At 39.0% G+C, this 23446-nt stretch overlaps 1 protein-coding gene across 3 annotated transcripts in view; it reads left to right on the forward strand.

The window, feature by feature from the left end:
* The window catches only part of MYH11 (myosin heavy chain 11), a 57757-nt gene that overhangs the window by 9934 nt on the left and 24377 nt on the right, over positions 1 to 23446 (forward strand). The window contains exons 3-14 of one of the 3 annotated variants that reach the window (XM_035548663.2): positions 2929 to 2956; positions 10080 to 10186; positions 13134 to 13147; positions 14004 to 14096; positions 15021 to 15084; positions 17029 to 17127; positions 18740 to 18883; positions 21287 to 21382; positions 21753 to 21871; positions 22048 to 22200; positions 22655 to 22828; positions 23023 to 23196. In XM_035548663.2, coding sequence (XP_035404556.1) covers positions 2929 to 2956; positions 10080 to 10186; positions 13134 to 13147; positions 14004 to 14096; positions 15021 to 15084; positions 17029 to 17127; positions 18740 to 18883; positions 21287 to 21382; positions 21753 to 21871; positions 22048 to 22200; positions 22655 to 22828; positions 23023 to 23196 — 1265 coding nt within the window. Of the gene's footprint in view, positions 1 to 2928; positions 2957 to 10079; positions 10187 to 11914; positions 11936 to 13133; positions 13148 to 14003; positions 14097 to 15020; positions 15085 to 17028; positions 17128 to 18739; positions 18884 to 21286; positions 21383 to 21752; positions 21872 to 22047; positions 22201 to 22654; positions 22829 to 23022; positions 23197 to 23446 lie in introns of all 3 variants that reach the window. The other 2 variants (XM_035548661.2, XM_035548662.2) reach the window with 2 other exon arrangements.

Consider the following 23446-nt stretch of genomic DNA (forward strand, 5'->3'; position numbering starts at 1 on the left):
CAATCTGGAGAGTCCTGGAAAGTAAATGAGGCAGGTATTTGCAGATCATGGCATAACAAATTAGGATTATGTTTCCTGATACGTTCCATCCTTACTGTTGCAATTTGTTAAAACTTCTGAAGGTAATATAGCATTTTCAGGCATTCTCATTCCATGAATGTGCATAGGTCAGTTTATCGGTGTGAGGTTTCGCAGGACAGGATGCACAGCTCAGAAACATAGGGCTTAAAACTTCACAACTTCATATGGCTGCCAAGTATACAGGACATTTAAAGGGGCTAAATCCAGTGACCAAGAAAGGAGCTTTTTCTCACTGCTCCCTCACAGAGTTCTGCAAGAATGCCATGGGGCAGCTCACCTACAGGGAATGATCAAATTGCACAGGTATGATCCCAGAAGCCATTTGGGATTACAAGAGAAAGCTGAAAACAAACAAATAGTTTTCCTTTTCCCTCCAAGAATCCCAGTAGCCCTCAGGTTGCATATCAGTGTCACACAGTGCTGCTTCACCAGAGGCACCCTTTCCTTCTTGGGGAGCCAGTAGACCTTGCCTCTGGCAGTACACCAAAGACTCACCCTTCTCTCCTTTTCCTCCTTATTCTGGTTTGTTTCCACTACCTGCACAAGGGGCTGGGCTGTCTGAGTTTGAAGAAATTCAGTACCTCCTGCTTGGCTTGTATGGTCTGTTCACTGGCCCAGAGGGCACTTGGTGCAACTCCTGACCTTCCCATTCCTTTTTTCTTACATTTTAGCCAAGCTGCCCATATACATGCACTTGTGCAAACTCCTGTGGTGGGCCAGTTTATGAGACACCTTCAAGAGGGGTCTGTCACTGACTGGGGAGGAAAAGAGGGGCAGCAATGGGCAGCAAAGAGAAGTGAGAAAACACTTGACTTGGAGGAAACTGATTTTTTCAAATGTTCCCTGAGCTCAGAATTTCCACTGGCAACTCTGTATCAAGGAGTCAATTTTGTTTTCTTTATGGTATTTATGAGTTTGTGATGTAATATCAATATATGCCCATGGTTTCTATTTACACAACAGTGTATTTTTAGCAAAATTCTACTGTGTTCTCACTTTTTTTAACCTAAGAGAAAGCCTAGCTCAGTATCTTGCAGCAAAAAGTAAACATGGCTCACAGTTCCTCTTCTCCAAAATGTGTACGTGGAAGAGTCCTGCAATGTTGATTACTGACAAACACCTCCAACAGCAATGTAATGATTCATTTTACACCAATTTACTGACTAAAGTGGTAAAGTCGTGCCATTTGCTGTGGGAGTGATCAATAAAGCAGTCAATGTTATCGCATCTGCTCAAACGTTACTGAAGAACTGGGACTAAATACAGTTGTTTAATATCAATCCACACCAGAGCAGAAACCACTACTGATTTTCCTAGGCTGGCTGTGGTCCAGGCAGCAATTACAACTTGTAAGCTTAATAGGTTGAATTTATCTCCATTATCTTTACACAGTACAGAAAGCTTGTTTATCTCATGGTATTTATTACATACAGGGTCAGCGATAAAGGCAAGCAACCATATAGGTAGCCCTGCAAGTCATCCAACACACTGAATAAAATGAGGGAGGGTTTTGGGTCTTAACCTTTGCCCAGAGGCTTCCCTGGTCAAATGTGTGCTCTCCATCTGGTAAATACTACAGTCTGTACATGGCAGATTGAGACAGCCACACTCAAAGAAGGGCCAACTTCCATGCGAGGGCAGGTTGCTCAGAGCCTTGATCAAGTCTACCTGTAGCTGTGTCCAAGGGTGGAGTTACCACACCTCTCTCGGCAACCTGTGCCAGAGTTTGACCATTCCAATGGTGAAAAAAAAAAAAAAAGAGTTCTGCTTCAGAAGTGATCACAGTAAATGTGCTAGACACACATCTTTCCACAGAGGCAAATTGTAAAGCCTTCCTCTATCACAGACTTTTCAGTAGAGCTTTGGGAAATACTTTAGTGTTATGGAGAACATTATGAAACTTCAGTGTGTTTTCACTGTCTATTACAGCCTAAGCTTAGCCTGATATCAGCCTTTTGGTAGAAAATTCTGTGTAAAAGTTCTGTAGGTAAAGAGAAACTTAGACTCCAAATGCATGAACAGGGAGGTACATGGCAAGATTATGGAGCTATGACGTAATCCTAAAATGTGCTGCAGCATTGCAGCATATTGGACTCTGCTGCACAGAAACCTCTTAAATGTCTTACACAGTAGAAGTGGAGACTTTGGCTCACCTTTTTATAATTTTTCATCCAGTATGTGTTTGATAATCCTGTTCACGGTAAAATATGAAGAATACTTATGTTCTTGCTGATATGCTTTTGTAAAATATGTGAAGTATCTTGTTTTGTCTCAGTCTTTGGAGGATACCTTACAGAAATTATCTGTCCTCTTGATAAAAAGTTATCTCTAAATATGAAATAAAATATATTGAGTACATCATTCAGTTATTTGGACTGGTCTGCTTTCAAAATCTAAAGCTTTCCATAGCCAGCTTCAAACATTTTAGTTTTTGATGCCTTATCTATCCAGACTTTGTCTGAAGTGGGCTGCTAGCCATACTTCATAAGCATAGTAAAAACTTGAGTTTCAGGCTTGAAATTATCAATTATAATCTTCTTATAGAGAGCCTGATCCTCTTGCTGTCCTCATTATAGTTCATCTCTAATGGAATTTGCAAAAAATATTTTTGAACTATTAACCTTTTGTTCTTTTTTTTTTTTTTTTGTCCAAAATATTTCCATTAGAGATGCTTATTTAAATACGAAGGCAAATTATGTAAGATCTGAACCCTGTATTTTTGACTAATCATGAATTGCCAGATTTTGGAAGGTCTAGACTGCTCAATGTAAGTCCTTATAAATATAACACCTTCTGTCAGGACTTAGCCATTTTCCCTAATTAATGGATTTTTTTCTTTATTCACAGATCGAGAAGACCAGTCTATCCTGTGCACGTAAGTAAACTCATCCATTTTAGTATATCTCAGTATTATTATGTCTTTCCATATTCAAAATCAATTCCGATTTTGATGGAACTATATATTCTCACCTTCAATGAGCCTGAACTCCAGTCCCAGTATAAGATTTACCTGTTGATGAAATAAGAAGCAGGTATCAATGTCATAGGAAGTTTTTAACGCACAAACTTATTGCTTTACACTGACTTTCTTAATGCAGAGATTTAGAGCTTACAACAACGAGCCGGAGACCATAGTTGTAAAACTGTGTCTAGGGAGAACAGGAGATCTTTAAGAGTTCCCTAAAGGAAACAGAAAACTGAGGAACACGGAGCATCCTGGGTATTTACTGAGCAGCTTTTCATTTTTAAGTGTTGGTAGCTTACCAACATATCCTAAATCAGTTGTTGTTATAAAAAATGTGACCCTTAAGTTCATGTTGTTTTGTACTGTTTGCATGTAGTGCAGCCAGAACAACCAACACCAGGCACCTCCCTGCTGGCACAGCTCACCTGTGTGCAAGGCCATGGCGCGCTGGCTAAGTGCACACTGTATGGGTCGAACCTTTCTGTAGTCTTGATGTAGTCGCTTTAGGCAATAGTGAAATAGCAACTAAGCCAGCCCTGTTCTGAAAGCCCTTATTTTTCTGAGTGCTGAGTTGCTGAAGGCCTCCTCTTTGAGTTTTGGCCTGCCAGTGCTTAGGCGGTGCCACATCGTGACAATGGGTCAGGCAGAGATTTTAATATAATAACATTTGCTGTGCGCAACTTACTGCTCCTCAAAATCCTTTCCTAGGTTTATCATTCCTAGCCACTTCTGCAAAACTCTCAGGCTCCTTAATTGGATGGGGATCTTCCATCTGTCCTGCAATTTTGACCATGTCTGCATTTCTCTATGGCTAGTCAGTTGGGTTTATTACTTGAATGCCATCGAGAATGCTTTTGGCTTAATTTTGTGTTTGTTGTATTAGGCATCTTCCAGTTCTGCCAATCAAAGGTGGGATTTGATTCATGTGAAAACCAATTCTTGTTTGTAGAAGATGGCATGCATATTGTTTATAGCGGGATCATGCTGTGATGCTGTAGTCTGTCCTATATTGCAAATACACATCACAATCCCAAACTGAATTGGTTTTGGGAGGTCATCCATAAAAATGTGGCTACTGACTGACTGAATATTTATACTACAGTTTTTAAAAAGTAGTGCTAGTGATCACCAGCCATACAGGTATTTGTGAGTGCCACTGATGACTTGAACAAATTAATCATTTAAGAAGTACAAATCACGTACTGTACACAGTACCTTAAAGGCTAGCATAGCTCTGACCTCTGTTGTGACCAGATTTCATTACATGACAGTATATCAGTCTAGAATCTGTCCAAAAATACATGAAAACCAATACCAAATCTAAAATTGACGCAAAGATGAAATAAAAATTCACATCACACTTTTTCCCAGGATGAAACATGTCATGGTAATGAAGACTAATTTGCAATATGCATTTCCTCCTTCTATTCCTGTACTTTAGTTTATTTTTCCATTAGTAACTCTTCAGATCTTCTTTTAACCTTGGAATATTAGGATTTTTAAGAAACTAACTTTCTTCGGCAAACCTATGACTTTTTGTTAATGAAAATCCTTTAAGGATTCTAATTCTGACAGCTACCATATGTATTGAATACAAGAATACCTTTTTTTTTCCACCTAGAAGCTGGAAACATTATGTGTTTCACCCCACTAAGGCGTAAAATAGAGAGAGTGAAATGTCTTTCCCACTTTGAAAACAGCCACATTTGGAGTAACTGCTGTATATTGGATGGGCATCGTGACCCATAGCTTGAAATATTGCTCTCGCTGGTCTTTTAAATCAAGATTAGTCAAGCTAAAATCATTGTACACAGCTTTAACGACTACTTGTTTATCATCCTTTTTGGCCTTATTTGGCTGTACAGAAACAAGAAAGTTCACTTGGTTTTCAGCTAGGCAGTGTTCAAGCACAAACAATTCACATTATTTTATAATTGCTAAAAACTCTAAGAAATTATCTTTTTCCCTAAAAAATAAAACAACAACTGAAGATCTCATGGCACTGATCAGCTGGGATCTTTTCTTTAAACAGCTGTAGACTCAAGCTTTCCAAAGCCTGCTACCTAAATTGTTAAAAATGTAGCTATAAGGATTATTATATCATTATCATAACTTAACATAACATAGCGTATGCTTCTGCACTAAGGGTATGACATCTCATTATTCCGTATGTCTGGAAATCCAGGTAGTTAATACTTGTCCATCTTCGTGTTTCAGTCCCCATGCTGCTTTGGGCAGCCTCCCCTCCTCTGCCTGCCTCTTGGGATTCCCTGAAATCCCCCACTGTAGTGTCTCCTCTTTGATATCTGAGTTGGCCGTGAAGTATTCTGAACTCACTCTTGCAAAAACCATGCTGAGGGCCTGGGTGCTGTGGACCAGAACATTAGGTGTTGCTGAAGGGAGAAAACAAATAGGAATAACTATTCAGTCACTTGGGGACCTGAGCAGCCTCGGTGCATCAGCAACTAAGCAATGGCCAGTGAAGAGGCTTGTGACTTTTCAAGTTTCTTCCAACTTAAGGCACCAGCTCTCAAAGGAGACTGCTGGCCTTTATGTTTTGATTTCTAAAGATACAAGTGGATGCTGATGGAATTTTTAGAAGTTTTTTTTTTTTACTCAAAATTCCACAGGTACTTATTCGCATAGCTAATCACATAAATGCTTTAAAGATCTGCTCTTACACCTGTCTGATCTTGGAGTTACAATATTTTAACTACTTCCTGAAAAGAGGGGGTAGAATATTGTTTTCTGGAAACCAGATGTGGCTAAAAGTATCAGGCACGTGCCTTAATTAAGCAAAAATTGGCCTTGAATGAATGAGGAAAAAAATCTGATCAAAACTGTAAGCATAGGGGAAATGTGAAGCCTAAGAAAACAAATGTTTGTTAAATACTCGATTTGTACATGTAATCAAATAGTTTTTCATTAGCTTTTACTTTTTTTTATATATGCTCACTTTATTTGATTAGCCTCTATCAAAACATATGGTAGCAGGGTACTGATTCCACTTAATTTGGCATAGCAACAGACAAAATTCTGAGTAAGGCAGTGACCATCCTGCAATTTCCCCCTTCCTCCCTCTTTCTGGGCAAACTGTCCAGAGCCTCACCTGGTCCCGTGACCCCCACCTGCTTTCTCCCCTGGCATGTGTCAAGAAGCAGAGCCACCCAGGACATCCTCCAGATTGCAAAGTTCTGTAAGGCAAAGCCTCCTCCACAAGAGAGCTAAACTCTTCGTTCCCAGCCCACTAAATCTCAAAGGCTGGAGCTGGCACACATTGCTGCCTGGCTCTTCTCCCACATGGTTATCTTGTGTAGCTTTAGACCCGAGGTGGAGCTTGGTGCCAAAACAGCTTGGCCTCCTTTGGGAATTTTTTTATAAGCAAACTAGGAGGATCAGTGGGTTGGCTTCTGAGCGAGGTCTCTGGGGGGATTCAGATGGTCTAGGACAAAGATTTTCATTATCTTTGCACATCTCATACTGCAGCCTGCCAAGCCCTAATGTGATTTGGAGCACCTCATTGACTGCTCTATGCAGAGGCTTCCCGCAGTGCCAGGGTAGCTAGATTAAGGGATGTGTGAATGGTCAGTTTTGTGGTTCATTGCTTGATGAAACAAATGCTGAAAATAAATCCTTCTGTAACTTTTTAGATGCTTCCAAAAGCGGAATTAAACTAAGTCTTATATCATAATATTAATATAGAAAGCTCTCAAGTTTTCAATAAAAAATCTACTTCTGAAAATATTTTTTTCCCTGTTATACCCAAACATTCAGTAGTCCTAGCTACACACCGGGCTCACCCCACAACAGTGGGGCCAGCTTCCCACTCTCATCTTGTACTAATTTGGAAACCTATTTGAACTACGATAATTTTCATGTAAGGTGAAGGCAATGGAGTCATGGAGGATTTAGTAGCTTGTATAGCACAAAAAACTTATAGATGAGCCCTATATGGGGGGCTATGTGCTTTAAATCCTTTATAGAGTTCCAAAAACAAATCCTGGCAAGAAACAAAGGGGAAATAAATTTAAGCTATGCCACACAATTGGAGTTTGGGTTGTTTTTTTTATCAGAGCAAGCCTGTAAGCCTAGAGAACTTTTTTACTCTGGGAAAGGAAGGTAGTTTCTTGGGAGGAAAATATGTATGGGAAGCAGATTAAATACTGCTATTGAACTGATCACAACTGAGCAACAGGAACTGCTTTTGCTGTTATTTTTTGTTTGTTTGTTAGATTGCATTGCCCACCTGAGCTGGTTGCAAAGAACTGCTCTGGCAATAAATGTGCTGCCTCTGTATGGCAGGCAACAAGAATGACTTGAGATATTTCAGTTAAACAAATGATCGGTCTGCTTCCAAAAGATGATGATTAGGACAGTGGTTAACAGAGTTTGCATGGTGAACTTCCCATTTGGAACATGATTTGGGATACAAGACTGAGGAAAACAGGCACTCAGAAGATGCCTCCTGGGAGGAACCCCACTGGTTATGGTTCATGCCGAAATCACTGCTTGCAAGACACTTGCAAGAAAAAGGCTGGTCTTTAACAATTGAATCACTGAGAATGAAGACAGCATGCCAATTTTTAAACAGGTGGGATTCTGCATGCCATTTCACAATAAAAGTTGCCTCTGCCATCCCAGAAATGATGGTACTGCAAGAAAGATGCAGAGAAAAAAATAGCATGACCATTTCTGCTGCAGCTCAATAGTTATAGGAAGAGTTTCATTCACCTATGAAGGGAGCTGAGAGTCACATGCTCTCCTCCTCCTGGGTCTTTTCCCTTGTAACTGTAAGCTTCTTGATGTGTAAAGGCATTGAACCCGATTTAGCTATTCCTCCTCATTACTTAGTTTTCAAACACATGGTATTTGATCACTGAGATGAAGTCTAGACCTTGTCATACAGCTCTGATGCATCCTTCAGAGTAATGTTGTTTAATTAATACTTGCTTATCAGACCTGCGTGTTGCCAAGGACATTTAAAAATGATCTGATGTGCTGAAAAATTAGAAGTGTTCATCAGCTATGGACATGATTCTTCATTACTTAATGACCTTAGAGATTCTTTTCTTCCTTGCAGCTGTTGAGATCCTGTCTGTTTTCCATTTTGTTTTGAAGCATTTCCATTTCACGTTGAAGAATTTTTTATTGTCCACTTCAAAAGGAAGTTAAAGCCTCAAAGAGTAGCTGCAGAAAATAGGAAAACTCTCAGCTCATGCAGGAGCAAAGAGTTAAGGAAAGCAAGCACAGAACAAAATGTTAAGCAATTTTAGCATTGCAGCATGGTAGGATAATTACAAGTGAAATGATGCCTTATATGGTAATACTCACAGGGATTCAGGGAAAGCCAAATGATGGGCACTGTTGCCCTGGGAGAAGGGAAATGCAATTCATGTAGTGATGAACTACAAATAACCTTTAATAAAATAGAATAGTTCAAAGTCTAGGGTTTGTTTGAAGAAAATTTTTACTTTTATTCCAAAGTATCAAAGTTGCAAGGTAAATTTATTTGAAAACTTAGTATGCCTATGTCTTCAAATTGGTGTGCTTAGTTTGGAATAGTTCCCAGGACACTTAATTTTTATCAATAAAACATGGAAATGTTTTAGCACTGAAGTCCAGGCAGGGTTGAATCCAACCTCTAAACTGCACAAATTACCCCAGGTCTGATGATAAGGAACATGTTCGTCTCAATTAGTTCTGGTTAAAACTCTAAAAGCCAGAAGAAGCACTTATCATGTGTACCTTGGGCAGGAATTGTTTCTGGTTTTCTAAGGTTTACATCAATGTCATCCCATCTTTAAAGTTCTGCCTAGCACTTACTCATATTTTTAACATCCATTTTTCACTGGTCCCTTGGTAGGGAAAATTAACTCCTCTACTTCCTAATTAGGAAAAGAAGCAGAACTGCAATGGATCCGGCTAAATAGTTTCAGCTTCAAAAGAGTTGACAAATATCCATGGGGCTTTTATATGTATTGTTCATTTTATTTTTAAATCCACTTAGATTCAAACCCAAAGAGAGAGATGTCCAACTTACATGTAGACTGTTGCCCTCCTCACAGCACTAGCTTAATAGAGTTGAAAGAGCTAACTTACTACATCCACACCCACAGTAATGCACTTTCTGACTGCTGAGACAGGACAGGATAAAAACATTTTAGTCCATATAATCATCAGAGCCAAAAATATCTAGAAGAAGTGAGACAATGAAATGTGACAGAGAGGGACAAGTAGGCTGGAAATGGTTTTACTTCTGAGAAAAGACTGTAAATTTGGTCCTTGTACTTATACTTAGAAAACCAGCATTTTACTTTAAGAGAGGGCTTAAGAGTTGTAAATAAACTTAACTCCGGAAATCCTCTGGGAGGTAGAAAGTTAATACCACGTTCCTGCTTCCCAAGAGACACTGCACAGAGCACAGCCAGGATGACGCTTCTGCTGGTCAGAAATGTCCCCACATTAAGTCCCCTGCCACCTGGTTAGCTGGGACAACTCTGGCAGTGCCAGCTCTGGTCTTACAGAGGTCAAGGGAAGTCTGAAGATCATGGAGATCAGATAAGGCAGTATCATTCCCTTATTCTACAGCAATGATATAATCGGTCAGTTTGCTTTAATGCCAGTGTTTCAGATGAGAAAACTGTTCAATTACTGTTGATGTTTTTTCTTACTCTTGTACCACATTATAGTTAATGTTGCATTTTTTTGGGTCTTAAAACATGAGCAGATTCCCTGCCAGCCCCAGTTCTCATAAATGTTTAGACACTGCCAAAGCAAGATGAAGCGCTGTACAGAAGTGCTTTAGAATTGCCTTACATGGCCCAATGTCCAGTCAAAATACTAATGGGACAGAGATACAGCTCTGATACCGTGTTCTTTGCATGCTGAAGTCAAGTGGGTTTGGAGAGACCATGTTCAGGGATAAATACTGAGCCAGGCAGTTTCTAGTCTTGTCTTTATATAACAAACTCATCAAATGGCAGGAGTCCACCAGTTACCTTCCTTTATTTTATTTTATTTTATTTTCCCTCAGAGGTGAATCTGGTGCTGGCAAGACAGAAAATACCAAAAAGGTCATTCAGTACCTGGCTGTTGTTGCTTCATCACATAAGGGCAAAAAGGACACCAGCATCACTGTAAGTGAGCTTTTCTGTATTCAACTCTCCTTTGAGCCTGTTAGGACTGTACTGAGCTGATTGCTAACAGCAAGTCAATGTCTGTGGCTTGCCAAGTAGTCGACATATTAAGAGTACACAATTATGTCACAGCTCTATGTTTATGGAAAAAAACACTTTTGTTTGACACCCTGTTAGGCATCAAATCAGAATGTACTTTCCTAGAAGAGAAATATTCATAGCTTTCTATATGCATAGTACTTATTTATATCCTAACATGAAGGCCTTGAAGTCTGCAAGGGCTTGGGTCCTTATTTTACCCTTGGCTTCTGGCAAATAAGAACTTTAGGAAAACCTTTAGCTAAAACATCATCCATCTGCATTACAAAAACTATATCAACTTTTAGACTTCTGAAGAGTTGATTGGCTTTGTTAACACGCAATTTTTTTATGAACTAGCCAAAAGTTTCAATATAAAAACTATCGTTTCTCTTTATGGTGTTGATACAGAACAATTTCGAAAGGCACATTTTCTATAAAGTACTTTGTTGCTTCAAAATTTGTAATAATCTTGCTTTAGTGATTAAAGTTCAACATTTTGCTCTGAACCATAAGAGCTTATGTGTACCCAGTTCCCTGAAATCGTTGGTGTGGCTGAGGCTCTCACCTTCTTTGCTGTTTTCATTGATACAACTTGAGGTCCTAAGTCATTTCAACCGTTTCCAGCCTCTTTTATGTTACTCAAAAACTTCTGGGGAAAAAAAAAAAAAGGTAGCAATTAACTTTTATGACAAAACAGGCTTAATTCAGGAAGGCATTTCAGTGCATCCCAAATGCAAGACTGGGTCCAAAATAAGGAATTAATAGGGTAGTGAAAAACAAAGTAAAAATCTTGTGACCACACCTGTGCTGGGACTTGCCTATCCTGTATGCCTGAGGATAGAGGACTCCAGAGCACAGAGCCTGGCCTCTTCCACCATGAGTAATTGTTGTTTACATACAGCGTATTCTGCTTCAGGGCAAGGGAGGGAGTAGATGTCCCTTAGGGCAGTATTTTCTAGAAATCTGTGATTCAAGTTGGTGGAAACAGTCCAAGACCAAGGGCATAGTTTTCCTTTGTTGAATGTTTATGCAAAAAAAAAAACTTATTTCATCCTGCCGAGTCCTTCTCAGTGGCTGGGGGAAATGAACTTGTGGTTTCAGGGCCATTCCTAATGGGTATGTAACTGTAGTTGCTGCTGACTCCCCTGGGGAACTACATGAGTCTCAGGATCAAACTGGCTCTGAGAGAGACCTGAAGGCAAATATCCACCAGATGGGGGCTGAGAGAAAGCCTAAATTGTTCTATAACATGTTGACAAATAGTAATTCAGTGACTGGGACTACTGACATTGCAATTTCAGTCATTAAAAAAATAATGAGTAGCAAAATGCCTCCATTGCACCAGAAAAGAACTGGGGATTTACCCTAAAAATATCTGTCCTTGTCTAGTCCTGGGAGACTGACCTGGGACTGGATCCAAATCCCATCCCTTTGCTTCACGTTGGTTTTTTTTTCTTCAGCTAAAATGTTCCATACATGCTACTTGTATTTGTACTCTTGGTATGTCTGCAATAGATTTTTGTTGTTTGTTTTTCTGGTTTATTTGCATGGAAATTGTGTATTGGTTATTTTAATACAGGAAAAACAGTAAAAATGTCTGTGTAATGGAAATGATACTGACACTTGTTTTATACCACATTATTCAATACAGCAAGGTCCATCTTTTTCTTACGTGAGTAACTTAGACTGTTTGATGTGTGTTTAAGGCACTGAGTGTAGATCTGCATGCTATTGTTGCACCTCAAAAATTTAAGAGAGATTTTGTTGAAATATGTTGTATGATACGATGAAAAGCAACAATAGCACCAAATGCTCTCACAAATCAACCCTAACTGTGTCAGGCTCCATGGTAAAGAATGAGGTCTGACACAGGCAGGGTCATCTCTCAAATATCACTCTCTCCTATACGTGTGTGTTCAAATTGCCGTAGTTTGAATGAAATTTCCCACGATCCTGAAAGAGCCACTCAGCCTGAAATTGAGCAATGTGATTTCTGAATGAAAATACCTAAATGCTTTCCATGCTTCAGGTTGAACTTTCTAGGACTGTTGTGAAATAATTCCTAAACTTCACCATGTTTGATTGATTTGTTTGGCTGCATGCTTTCCATTTGATATTGCTTTCAATGACATTTTCATGTAACTGTAAAGAATTGTTCACATCTGCAAAAGTTACCATGCTCCTAGCTTGCTGCTATGATGTATAACAGAGCAATTCCCACTGCAGTGTGTAACTGCAGGTGTGTTATGTCAGTTTCTCACAGGCCCTTGGGGGCCCTCCTATGTTGTGGTGTGACATCCAGCACATCAGTGCGTTAGGAAAACAGGCAGGTTTGCTGGCTTCTTTTTGTTTGTATGCCAGGCATATGGATTTTTTTTTTGTATTACCCCTTTTTCCCCTCATTCTGACTGCTGTTTCTCAAATTTTGACTAGAACAAAGTTTTGCCCCTTAGTTAATTTATTACTTCATTTGACAAGCTCTCTGTAAAAATAAAAAAATAAAACTTAATTGACGGCCCAGGCAACTCTGTGTAGTTCAGCAGACTTGCTTTATGCCTTAGCTCTTAAAAGAACTATGCTTGGGAGGGTGCTTATTCTCCCATCTTGTGACCATGCAGACAAGCTTAGCCATTTGTTAACAAACTGTTGTGCTATTTTCTTTTTTTTTTTTTTTACTATATTTTTGAGGTAGTCTCATCATTCCCACGTAAGTTATAAGACATTCAGAAATGGCATTTAGAAGGTTACCAGTTTTGCACACTGATTGGGAAAGAGCTGTCATTTTCTAAATTATTGCCTCTATATTCAACCTAAATGTTGATTTTTTTTCTCATTAGAATGATTTAAATGATATCATATTATCTATCAAGGACTTTTTCTGTATGTTATTTAGCTTGAGTTATTTAAAATGAGGTAATCTTACTGCAGAGTAGTACTCAAACAGGATGACAAGAAGCAAATGTGAAAGTGAGTAACTTCATAGTCCAGAGCTGAATGAAAAGTTAAAAAAAAAAAGTCTTCATAAGCAAAGTATTTTTTCAACTTCACTGGTTTGTTTAGAAATAGGAGTATTAAATGCATGCTCGTTTCATTGCATGATTTGTTTCATTAGCAATTACCAAGCACAATTAACAACATAATACAAGTTTTGTGTGTTTGCATGAGAATTCATTATCCTAGTTTGAAATAAATCAGTGCATTTCCATATTTAACCTAAATAGCCTTGCATGAATCATTATTAATAGACTTGGTGAAATCTGCTTTGTAGCTTTGTGCCGCATTACATTAAAATGATTCTCGGCAAGTTATTCTAATTACATTGTCATTTGCTAGCGAAGGATCTCAATAAACTAACTTGAAGAAGATATGCTAGAGGTTCCTTTAAGAATATCCCTTTAAAAATGACATTGAACTGAAAAATATATATATATATATTTGACATTGAATGACCCTTTTTTTAAAGAAAGGCCTGTCATGATGCTAAACAGATTAATAGACTTTGATCTGTCAGAGGCAACAGGGCTGGAAATGGGTCATGTATACAGGACAGCAATCGACTGCACAAATATATAAACACAAAGATTAACAGAGAATGAAAACAAATCCACGTGAAGTGGAGTATTCAGCAAAAATTTCAAGACTTAAATTATCTTTCTCCACATTTTTCTCCAGTGTACATGTGCTGTTTTTAATTAAGTAATTATGAAGTTTAGGGTTAACTGAGTCTGAATGAATTTTAGGGTGAGCTGGAAAAACAGCTTCTACAGGCAAACCCTATTCTTGAAGCTTTTGGAAATGCCAAAACCGTGAAGAATGACAACTCCTCCAGATTCGTAAGTAGGAGAAATCCAGTTGGGTCTACATTGTGGGGAGCTACAGCATCTTTTAAAACAGAATGGACAAACAGTGGCCTTCTTGTCATCAATGTTTCTGTCTAAAGAGCTTCTCCAAACTTGTCCCTAAGAAACACTGTTTAGAATTCCTCTCTGAAATAGGAATTTGGCCTTATACAAGACTAAAAATCAAGCTCAGACTTGACAGTGCCATTGTACTTTCACAATTTAGTGGTCTATGAGTGGGCCATGCAGAGTCAACTCCTGCTCCAGGACATATCCTCCTCCAGAAATCTGCAAATGAAACCTGTACTTTGTTTTCCTTTGCACCACTGTTGAGCATGCATCTTCTTGGAAGGTGTGACTGTTATGGAAAAAGAGCAGTTAATGTGTTAAATGAAAGACTACAAGAGAAAATGAGAAAGCAGTCATGCAGATTGAAGTTGGAATAATAGTAGCTGGGGACTGTCACTCTTTGATGCCCCTTTTTGCTGGGAGTTTTGGCAGATGCTTGTTTTCCCTTCGGGCCATCTGCTTCTACTGCTGCTGATTCCCTGCAGAGTCTGGGGATCCCTCAGCGGATGGAGTCAGGCAGACCTAATGCTATTCCCTAATTGACCTTATGGAAATCAAAGTATAAAATAGACGCTGGCATAGACAGCTTCCACAGCCTGTTCCACTAGGGAGAATTTCGTTCCCTCTAAGTACGTGAATGAAACGTGGGAGCAAATTTCCACAGTGAGAATGTCCGAGAAGGTCACCTCATTTCAGTCTTTTCCATAGGTTGTCCTGGCAGGTGGGAATCGAGCATGTTATTCTTAAGAAGATAATATATATGTACCACTAAACAGGCTAAATGCTACTGTTGTAAAATCCAACATACCTGAAAGAACAGCCCAACCTATGTCTTCTTTTCCTTCACAGGGCAAATTCATCCGCATCAACTTTGATGTGACAGGCTACATTGTCGGAGCAAACATAGAGACTTGTATCCTTTTCCATGAGCTGCACTGGAAGCTAACTAGGGTTAGCGGAAGGAAGAAAAATAAACAAGCTCCATTGCATGTCTAAGAAAGGCAAATATCACCGAGGCTGGTATAAACAAAGATGGAGGGAAGTGGCTCCATTTACGCTGATACTAGCTTCTCAGTTTGTCTTACTCTCATGTTTACATTTTCAGGTCTGTTTTCTCAGCTATAGGAAAGTATGCTATTCCCCATATACAGCTTCAGAAAATGGAGGCAACATACCTGCATAAAGCAACGTGAGGGGACTTAAGATTAGATTCCCAGTAACACAACAGGGCAAGAAGATTGATTTGTGGTTGAGGTTGCATGTGATCTTGAGAGCTATGCAGTCATTTTGTTTCACATCAGTGTGATCCTAATTGGGTCTCTCTGGTTCCCTGTCATCTGGGCTTCCAGCTGTATAAAAAGATTTGAAACTTTCCTGTTTCTCAGTAATGCTGTCACACTTTGAAAAAACACCGAATGTTTGGCATATCACTACAGCATACCCAGGACCTCCTGGAACATTTCCCAGTTCTCAAGTTTAAGTTTAGCACTCTGGCAAAGGAAAGGTTATGTATGTTGTGCTGGGATAGATGGATTCTAAGAAAAAGCATTGAGAATAACCTGCTAGGGGAGAATTCCGTATGATACCTGGTAAAACAGCTTTACAGTCTATGTCTGGAGGATTGAAGGATCATCGTAATAAAAGTAATATACCTTTATCTTCCATCCCTCTAAGAACTTGATAATAATAAAGACAAAAGAGACAGAAAAAGCCAAAGAACCTTTGTATGCCCTACAGTTCCTCTCCCTTTGTCAAGCTGAGGGACATTTTACCCTGCATCTGCCTCAATCTTTACATATTTTGTTAAATCACCATGGTCATAAATTACTTTTCTGGGAACTCACACTACTGAAGTGAAACAAATATGATGCTGGTGCTGATGCCCCAGATAGCATCAAGCACTTGATATTTTCAGATAACTTGTCTTCTCTGGGTACTAAATACTCTTCTGCTGTTTCAAATGATGCTCTCAGAGCAGTGTTCTATATGTCAATATCTTTGGTGATTTTATTTTTTCAGGACCATAGTAAAAACATTTCAGATAAATTCAACTTAGCCTGACTTTGCTTGCCAAGTACTGTTGCCTCCTTCCTTGGTTATGTTTATGAGATAGCGTGTTTTAATGAACAAATGGGTATGTAGCTAGATTCCTCAGTGCTGCATTGCTCATCTTTGCATAGAGGAGTTGCTTGCTGCAAAAAATGAGGATAAAGAAAATTGCAGTTATAAGGAAGGGCCCTATGTCTTAGGTGTAACAGCAAACGGTTTATCTTTCTGCTCTTATTTTGACAAGTGATCTTCAGAAAAAAAAGGGGGGGTTAATTTTTCCGGTCTTAACTGAAGTTTTATCTATAGCAATATAGCATTTAAAGAATGAATCACTGATTGATGTCAAAATACTTACGCTATTGTCAACTTCATTTTTAATATTTTAGTCATAAAAATGGACAATAAATAAAGTTTACTTTATACCTACCTGTTTTGATACCTACAACAATGGCTCCAAGAACTTTTTTCTAGCAGCCCCACCTTATGGTGATTCATATTTGTACTTCATTCTAAAAGTGATGTGAATGATACTATCAACACCATTTTTATATGTTTAACTTCAGAATGCATTTATGACAATTGTAGTGCTTACTATCATGATCACCAGCATTTACTATGCAACAAGAGGTGGGAAATTGATCTACTCCTTGTGGTGAGAATTATACCAATATCAGTGCCACTCAAAATCATGTTAGACAAGCTCATGGCAAATATTTCAGCAATGCTATTGATGGTTCTGAGGCTGATGACGCAATTAAGGAAGGACTGGAATATGTTATTGATTTTTTTTAACATACTTGACAAACAGATTTGCTTGAAAAATCCCGTGCTATTCGTCAGGCTAAAGATGAGCGAACGTTTCATATCTTTTACTATTTGATTGCTGGAGCTTCTGAACAAATGAGAAGTAAGTTACTTGATAACAATTCTTCCATCTCATTAAACAGCCTAAAAAATGGCTTACTTAAGTAATCTATCTTAATTTCTTTAATCAAATGTCATTCAATACTTTTGGTAAACAAACAGCCATAGAAATAATTTTCTCAAGTGACCTGTAAAAAAGCTTCAGTTGGTGTATATCTGTTTGAGTCAGGTGGTTTGCAGTTTATAAGACGTTTCAACTTACAGGAAATGCAAACTCATTGAAAGCCAATCTTGAATGTTATCAAGATGAACAGGGAAGAGCTGTTCATTAATTTTTTACACAAAAGAAATTGGGGTTCCCAGTAAAATTATTGGCTAGCAGTTTTACAATCGATTAAGAGAACATCTTTCTCTCAGCACATGATTTTAAAAAAGGGGATTCAATATAACGTGTTGGAACATCATGGTTTAAATACAGCATCTTTCCCTCCACTACTGGTTGCCAAATTATGTATAAAGCAATGGATAATTTTGTATTTTCTCTGGTACTTATGCTCCTTACCTAAGAATCTGTTGCTGGCCACAGTATGGGCTGAAAAATCTTTTGGTTTGGCCCCCTGTGGTTGTTACCTGTTTCCATTCTTACTATTAGCTGGTATGAATCCCCAGGTCTAGAAGACAAAGTGAGGTGTAATTCTGACTAGACACAGACACAGATTTCTAGGTTGGAAGAGACCTCAAGATCATCGAGTCCAACCTCCGACCTAACACTAAGTACTCCACTAAACCATATCGCTAAGCTCTACATCTAAACGTCTTTTAAAGACCTCCAGGGACGGTGACTCCACCACCTCCCTGGGCAGCCCGTTCCAATGCTTAATAACCCTTTCGGTAAAGAAGTACTTCCTAACATCCAACCTAAAACTCCCCTGTCGCAACTTTTGCCCATTCCCCCTCGTCCTGTCACCAGGCACGTGGGAGAACAGACCAACCCCCACCTCGCTACAGCCTCCTTTAAGGTAACTGTAGAGAGCGATAAGGTCGCCCCTGAGCCTCCTCTTCTCCAGGCTGAACAAGCCCAGCTCCCTCAGCCGCTCCTCGTTAGACTTGTTCTCCAGACCCCTCACCAGCTTGGTCGCCCTTCTCTGGACTCGCTCGAGCACGTCCATGTCCTTCCTGTAGCGAGGGGCCCAAAACTGAACCCAGTACTCAAGGTGCGGCCTCACCAGAGCCGAGTACAGTGGCACAATCACTTCCCTAGACCTGCTGGCCACACTGCTTCTTATACAGGCCAGGATGCTGTTGGCCTTCTTGGCCACCTGAGCACACTCCTCTCCTCCTCAAGAAACTGACTAGGTTACACACAGAATTAAATGAAAAATTTATGGGAAGAATGGCTCTGATTTTTTGCGTGGGGTGCAAAATTCCACTGAGGAACAGAGACATTCCCTTGTTACTAATGAAAATTTGAAACTTAAGGCAATCAAACTTGCTAAATGATACGTTATTTTGAAAATATTTGTCCACTATAAAATCCTAAAATCTTCCTTTGGTGAAAACATAATTTTTTGTTGTTGTTGTTCTTTGGGGGAACCCATGAACGAACAGTATTAAGCTGACATACTTAACTCACACTTTTCTTCTTTGTCTTTTAGATGATCTGTTGCTGGAAGGCTTCAACAATTATACCTTTCTCTCTAATGGTCACGTGCCTATTCCTGCTCAACAAGATGATGAAATGTTCCAGGAGACCTTGGAAGCCATGACAATTATGGGCTTTACTGAGGAGGAACAGACAGGTGAGAATTGTTAGCAAGACTGCATTGAAGGTATACATCTGCAAGAGACGTGATATACAGATGCAAATGCACAGCAGTTAATTTTGTGTAGAGTAACCTGCTTGCAAAACAGGCATGTGAAGTAAGGTTTGTGATCTTGCACGAAACACAAAGTGGAGGATTCTAAATCTAGTTATGTTGTTCAACCTCTTTGCCTCTTATTTCCCCTGAGTAAAACTAGTACCAATCAACTGTTAACCTAACTACTGTTTCTAGGAAGTCTGCTGTGAATTAAAGCCCCTGGATTTTCCTCTTTCTCTCCTTTACAGGAAGTATTAGATGAATTAAACCATAGATGTCTCATGGAAAGGAAAGCCTTCTCAAGCATGGATCTGTTTCTTCCTCACATTAAGCTTTAGATTGGAACTCAGTTCTGTGTGATCAGGAGTTTGTAAACCTTTGTTTAAACAGGGTGATGCTTTGAGAAGTCTTGTGAGTATGAGGAGATATTCACAAGGAGACCTTGCAAGGAGATCTAATTATGATCTCACTGCTTTTAGGTTGTTGTTAGAAAAGATCTCTTAAAAAATATCACAACAGTGCCCTACCTTTTCCCATTACTGCAGTAGGTACGGTTAGGAGCCAAAGAAACCAATAGTGAAAACTCTTTGCATACTGCCTCCTTCAAACATTTAAACTGGCAGCACTTGCTGTGAACAAAGTAAAAAAAATATTGAAGTTACCATCTACATTGGAAAATAAGAGTATACATCATCAAAGAGTAGTTATCTCTGTGATACACAGAGCAACTGGTGATGTGCAGGGCAGCTATATGTAGTAATTTAGCAGGGAATTAAAATAATTATCACAATATTTTGCTTTCCACTTGAATGAAGAATCACAAGTCTTTTTCTTATTCTTTTAAGTCTTATAAATTCAGCAGACCTACTTGTAGAAGGAACATGACATGCACTCTTGACTCATTTGAACTGAGTACAGTTGTCAGCATGCAGAACTACTAAAAGACATAGTGTTTTCAAAGGTAATTTGTGCTTATGAAAGGACAGATTTTAGGCATCTCACTAACAGAACTCTATACATACTCAGAACAGAATACTGAATTCAAGCCAGCTCTAACAATGCGAATGAATGTTTAATGGCATTTTTTCAGAACTTTTCAATGAGTTAAATGAAAAAGTTACAAAATATTACAGTTTAATTTTGAAATATGTGGATCACTGGGAGAAAAGGGACATAAAAACAGACAGCATGAACAAAGAACTAAACTACCTTGACAGTGTGGGCTTACCAGAGACATCAAATAGTGTAGCATTTGCCCCTCACAGTTACTAGGAGTGTGCAGGATTTTGTCTCATGCTCATCAGCCTGAATGACCCATGGTTGCAGTTGCCATGCCCCAAGTGACACCTGGTGGCAGAAACATCGTCACCCCATCACTTGAGCCTTGGACGAGCTGCCACAGCAGGAGCTGATCTCCATCACCTCTCAGCCCTGCAAGAGTGACTAAGGGTACCGAGAAAAAAATGTCTTGCCTTTCAGGACAGCCGTGATAATCCCACTCCTGGTAAATTCAGATGATAGTACTGATAAAGACTGGTTCATTCTCCAGCCAGGGCATATGCAGTGGCATTGTCAGCAGCATTCTCCATGATGTCAAAAGGAGTTGTATTACTGACTGAACCTCTTTCATTTCATGCTTTAAAATATAAGCCCATTAGGGCAGTATTATTCTCCTGTGTAAGTCTATCAAATGAATAAATTGATTAGATTAATATGATCTCACCTATAACATAGATTAATATGGTCTCATCTATAACATAGCAGTAGATTTTACTACCTGAGGTAAGGCAGCATCACATTTATATATGTTTTAGTAAGCAAACATTAATCAATTAGTTTTCTCTATTCTGGCAATAATTCTGCAAAGACTTGTATGCATTTAGTTTTAGTTGCATGAGTGAAAAGCCACATGTTCCTGCATAACTTGAGCTTCAGAAGTGCCACACATTTTTGAAGCTGTTGGTAATTCATAGATATGTTTGATTTTAAAGACAGAGATACAGATTCTCCAGTGACCAAGCGGGAAAGATGTTACAGGCCACTTTAAGTGGAAGATGAATTCCTGAGACCTGGGGGTCTGCCTGGTGAACAAGCACAGCTTAACTTGGAGGTGCTGGTGTTCCCAGATTGGCCTGTTTACTCCACTGCATGGATTATCTGAGTGGCTCCTCAATCAGCTCTCAAACTCTTGAAGTTTAGAGCAGTCTTTTAAAGCGAACCTAGATCTTTCCACAGAGGTATAGACTACCACAGGAAATACAATGAACTTTCATTATTGCAGAGAATAGAGTTTTCAAAATGCGTCATTCCATTCCTCATTTATTTTATCTGCTTATCTTACAGCTATATTGAGAGTTGTTTCATCTGTCCTACAGCTGGGTAATATTGTCTTCAAGAAGGAGAGAAACACTGATCAAGCTTCTATGCCTGACAATACTGGTATGATTTGTCATTTTAAAAATTGAGTTAACATTAAAAAAATAAATAAAATAGCAGCTGAGTAAGCACTCTAACAGTATTTTTAATTTAATTGTAATTGCCTATATGCTTCACAGGTCTTAAAAGATATATTATGCTTGCAATCCATTCAATTATCACTAACTTTTCTGGTAACCCTGAATCCATAAATTGACGAACAGTGAATTTCTTGCTTGCATCATGGATAATACTTTTACTCTTGTGTGTACAACAGAGGAGGTTTTAAGGAAGATAAATAGCTTTGTATTCTTGTTGGACTGCTCGTATTCACACTTACTGACCTACTAAGAGAAAATTCAATCTGAAATATAGTATCACTCTTTTATTTTAGCTGCACAAAAAGTGTGTCACCTGATGGGAATTAATGTGACAGATTTCACAAGATCTATTCTAACCCCAAGGATCAAAGTAGGACGAGATGTTGTTCAGAAAGCTCAGACCAAAGAACAGGTATCTACTTGCAGTCTGCTCAGCAATCCTGAAGATATTTTTCCTGTCTTCTTTTCTTTCTTACTTCTTGTCTAAAGGGAAATGTCTGCTTCTTGTCTCCCTATTCATTATTCTTACTTAAATTAGCTGTTAATTGCATTTCTTCTTTCACTTACACTTTGCTCTTCTTTTTTCAGGCTGATTTTGCCATAGAGGCTTTGGCCAAGGCAAAATTCGAACGTCTTTTCCGTTGGATTCTAACACGTGTAAACAAAGCTCTTGATAAAACAAAAAGACAAGGTGCTTCTTTCTTGGGCATTCTTGATATTGCTGGATTTGAGATTTTTGAGGTATGTGTTGTGAGATACAAGTTGGTTCAACTCCTTATCATCACGCTGTGGTTTGGAATGCAAGATGACAAAAACCTAAATTCAGAGCCACAAAAACAATATGTTTCTTTCAAGCTGGCTAGCTGCCCATGACCAAGACAATCCACAGGATTACTCCACCTGGAAAGGCTCGGGGCTGGCAGCATTATCCTGCTGGGTGGCTGTGGGACCCTCTGTTTAGAACCAAGGTCTGGTCTTTGTGGTTTATTAAACAGGTCCCAGTACCGAGACTGACCGTTTGTGAACTTACTGTAAATTTTTGAGACCTTAAATTAGAAAAATACGGATCCTTTATTTTAATTTCAGTAATCTTTAAAAAGAAATAGAAGGTAGAAAATTTCATCTTGTCATGTAAGTTCCCTCTTGAAGGTGTCTTTCTAACAGTAGGAATTCAATTATTTTGTCTTCATCACAGGTCAATTCCTTTGAGCAGCTGTGCATCAATTACACTAATGAAAAACTTCAGCAGCTTTTCAACCACACTATGTTTATATTGGAGCAAGAGGAATATCAGCGTGAGGGCATCGAATGGAATTTCATTGACTTTGGCCTTGACCTGCAACCTTGCATTGAGCTAATTGAAAGACCGGTAAGATATCTCTATAGATAGGACACTACGTAGGTTTCATCGGGATCCATTATGTATCAGTACAATATGACAGCCATTTAAGATATTTCAGATTCTTGATGCCTGGGAGGATTAATTACAAAGTAAAAAGAAGGTGGTGTTCTTTCTTTGTCTCTGGCTGTGATGATACTGATTTGATGTTGCTCACATTGCAGACCAACCCTCCAGGTGTCCTGGCTCTGCTGGATGAAGAGTGCTGGTTCCCCAAAGCTACTGACACGTCCTTTGTGGAAAAACTCATTCAAGAGCAAGGCAACCATGCCAAATTCCAGAAGTCCAAGCAACTCAAGGATAAAACCGAGTTCTGTATAATGCACTATGCAGGAAAGGTACTGGAGAGATTGAGCTATTTTGAATTATGGAACTTTGATACGGTGATGCTCAAACAATAAAAAAAACAGTCCAGTTCCCCTGTTGATAAGGCAGGGCTTTAATAATATAATGTATGCATTAAGAGCTTTAATTACAAAACATGTGGAGTAAGATTTGCAAAACATTCGTGTTTATGCTAAGATCACATGAAAACAAAAATAACCAGTACTGAGGTTTTTGAAAGTCCAATTACTTGGGATTCCTTTC

This window comes from Cygnus atratus, chromosome 15 (assembly GCF_013377495.2).
Source record: "Cygnus atratus isolate AKBS03 ecotype Queensland, Australia chromosome 15, CAtr_DNAZoo_HiC_assembly, whole genome shotgun sequence".
Classification (NCBI taxonomy): Eukaryota; Metazoa; Chordata; class Aves; order Anseriformes; family Anatidae; genus Cygnus; species Cygnus atratus.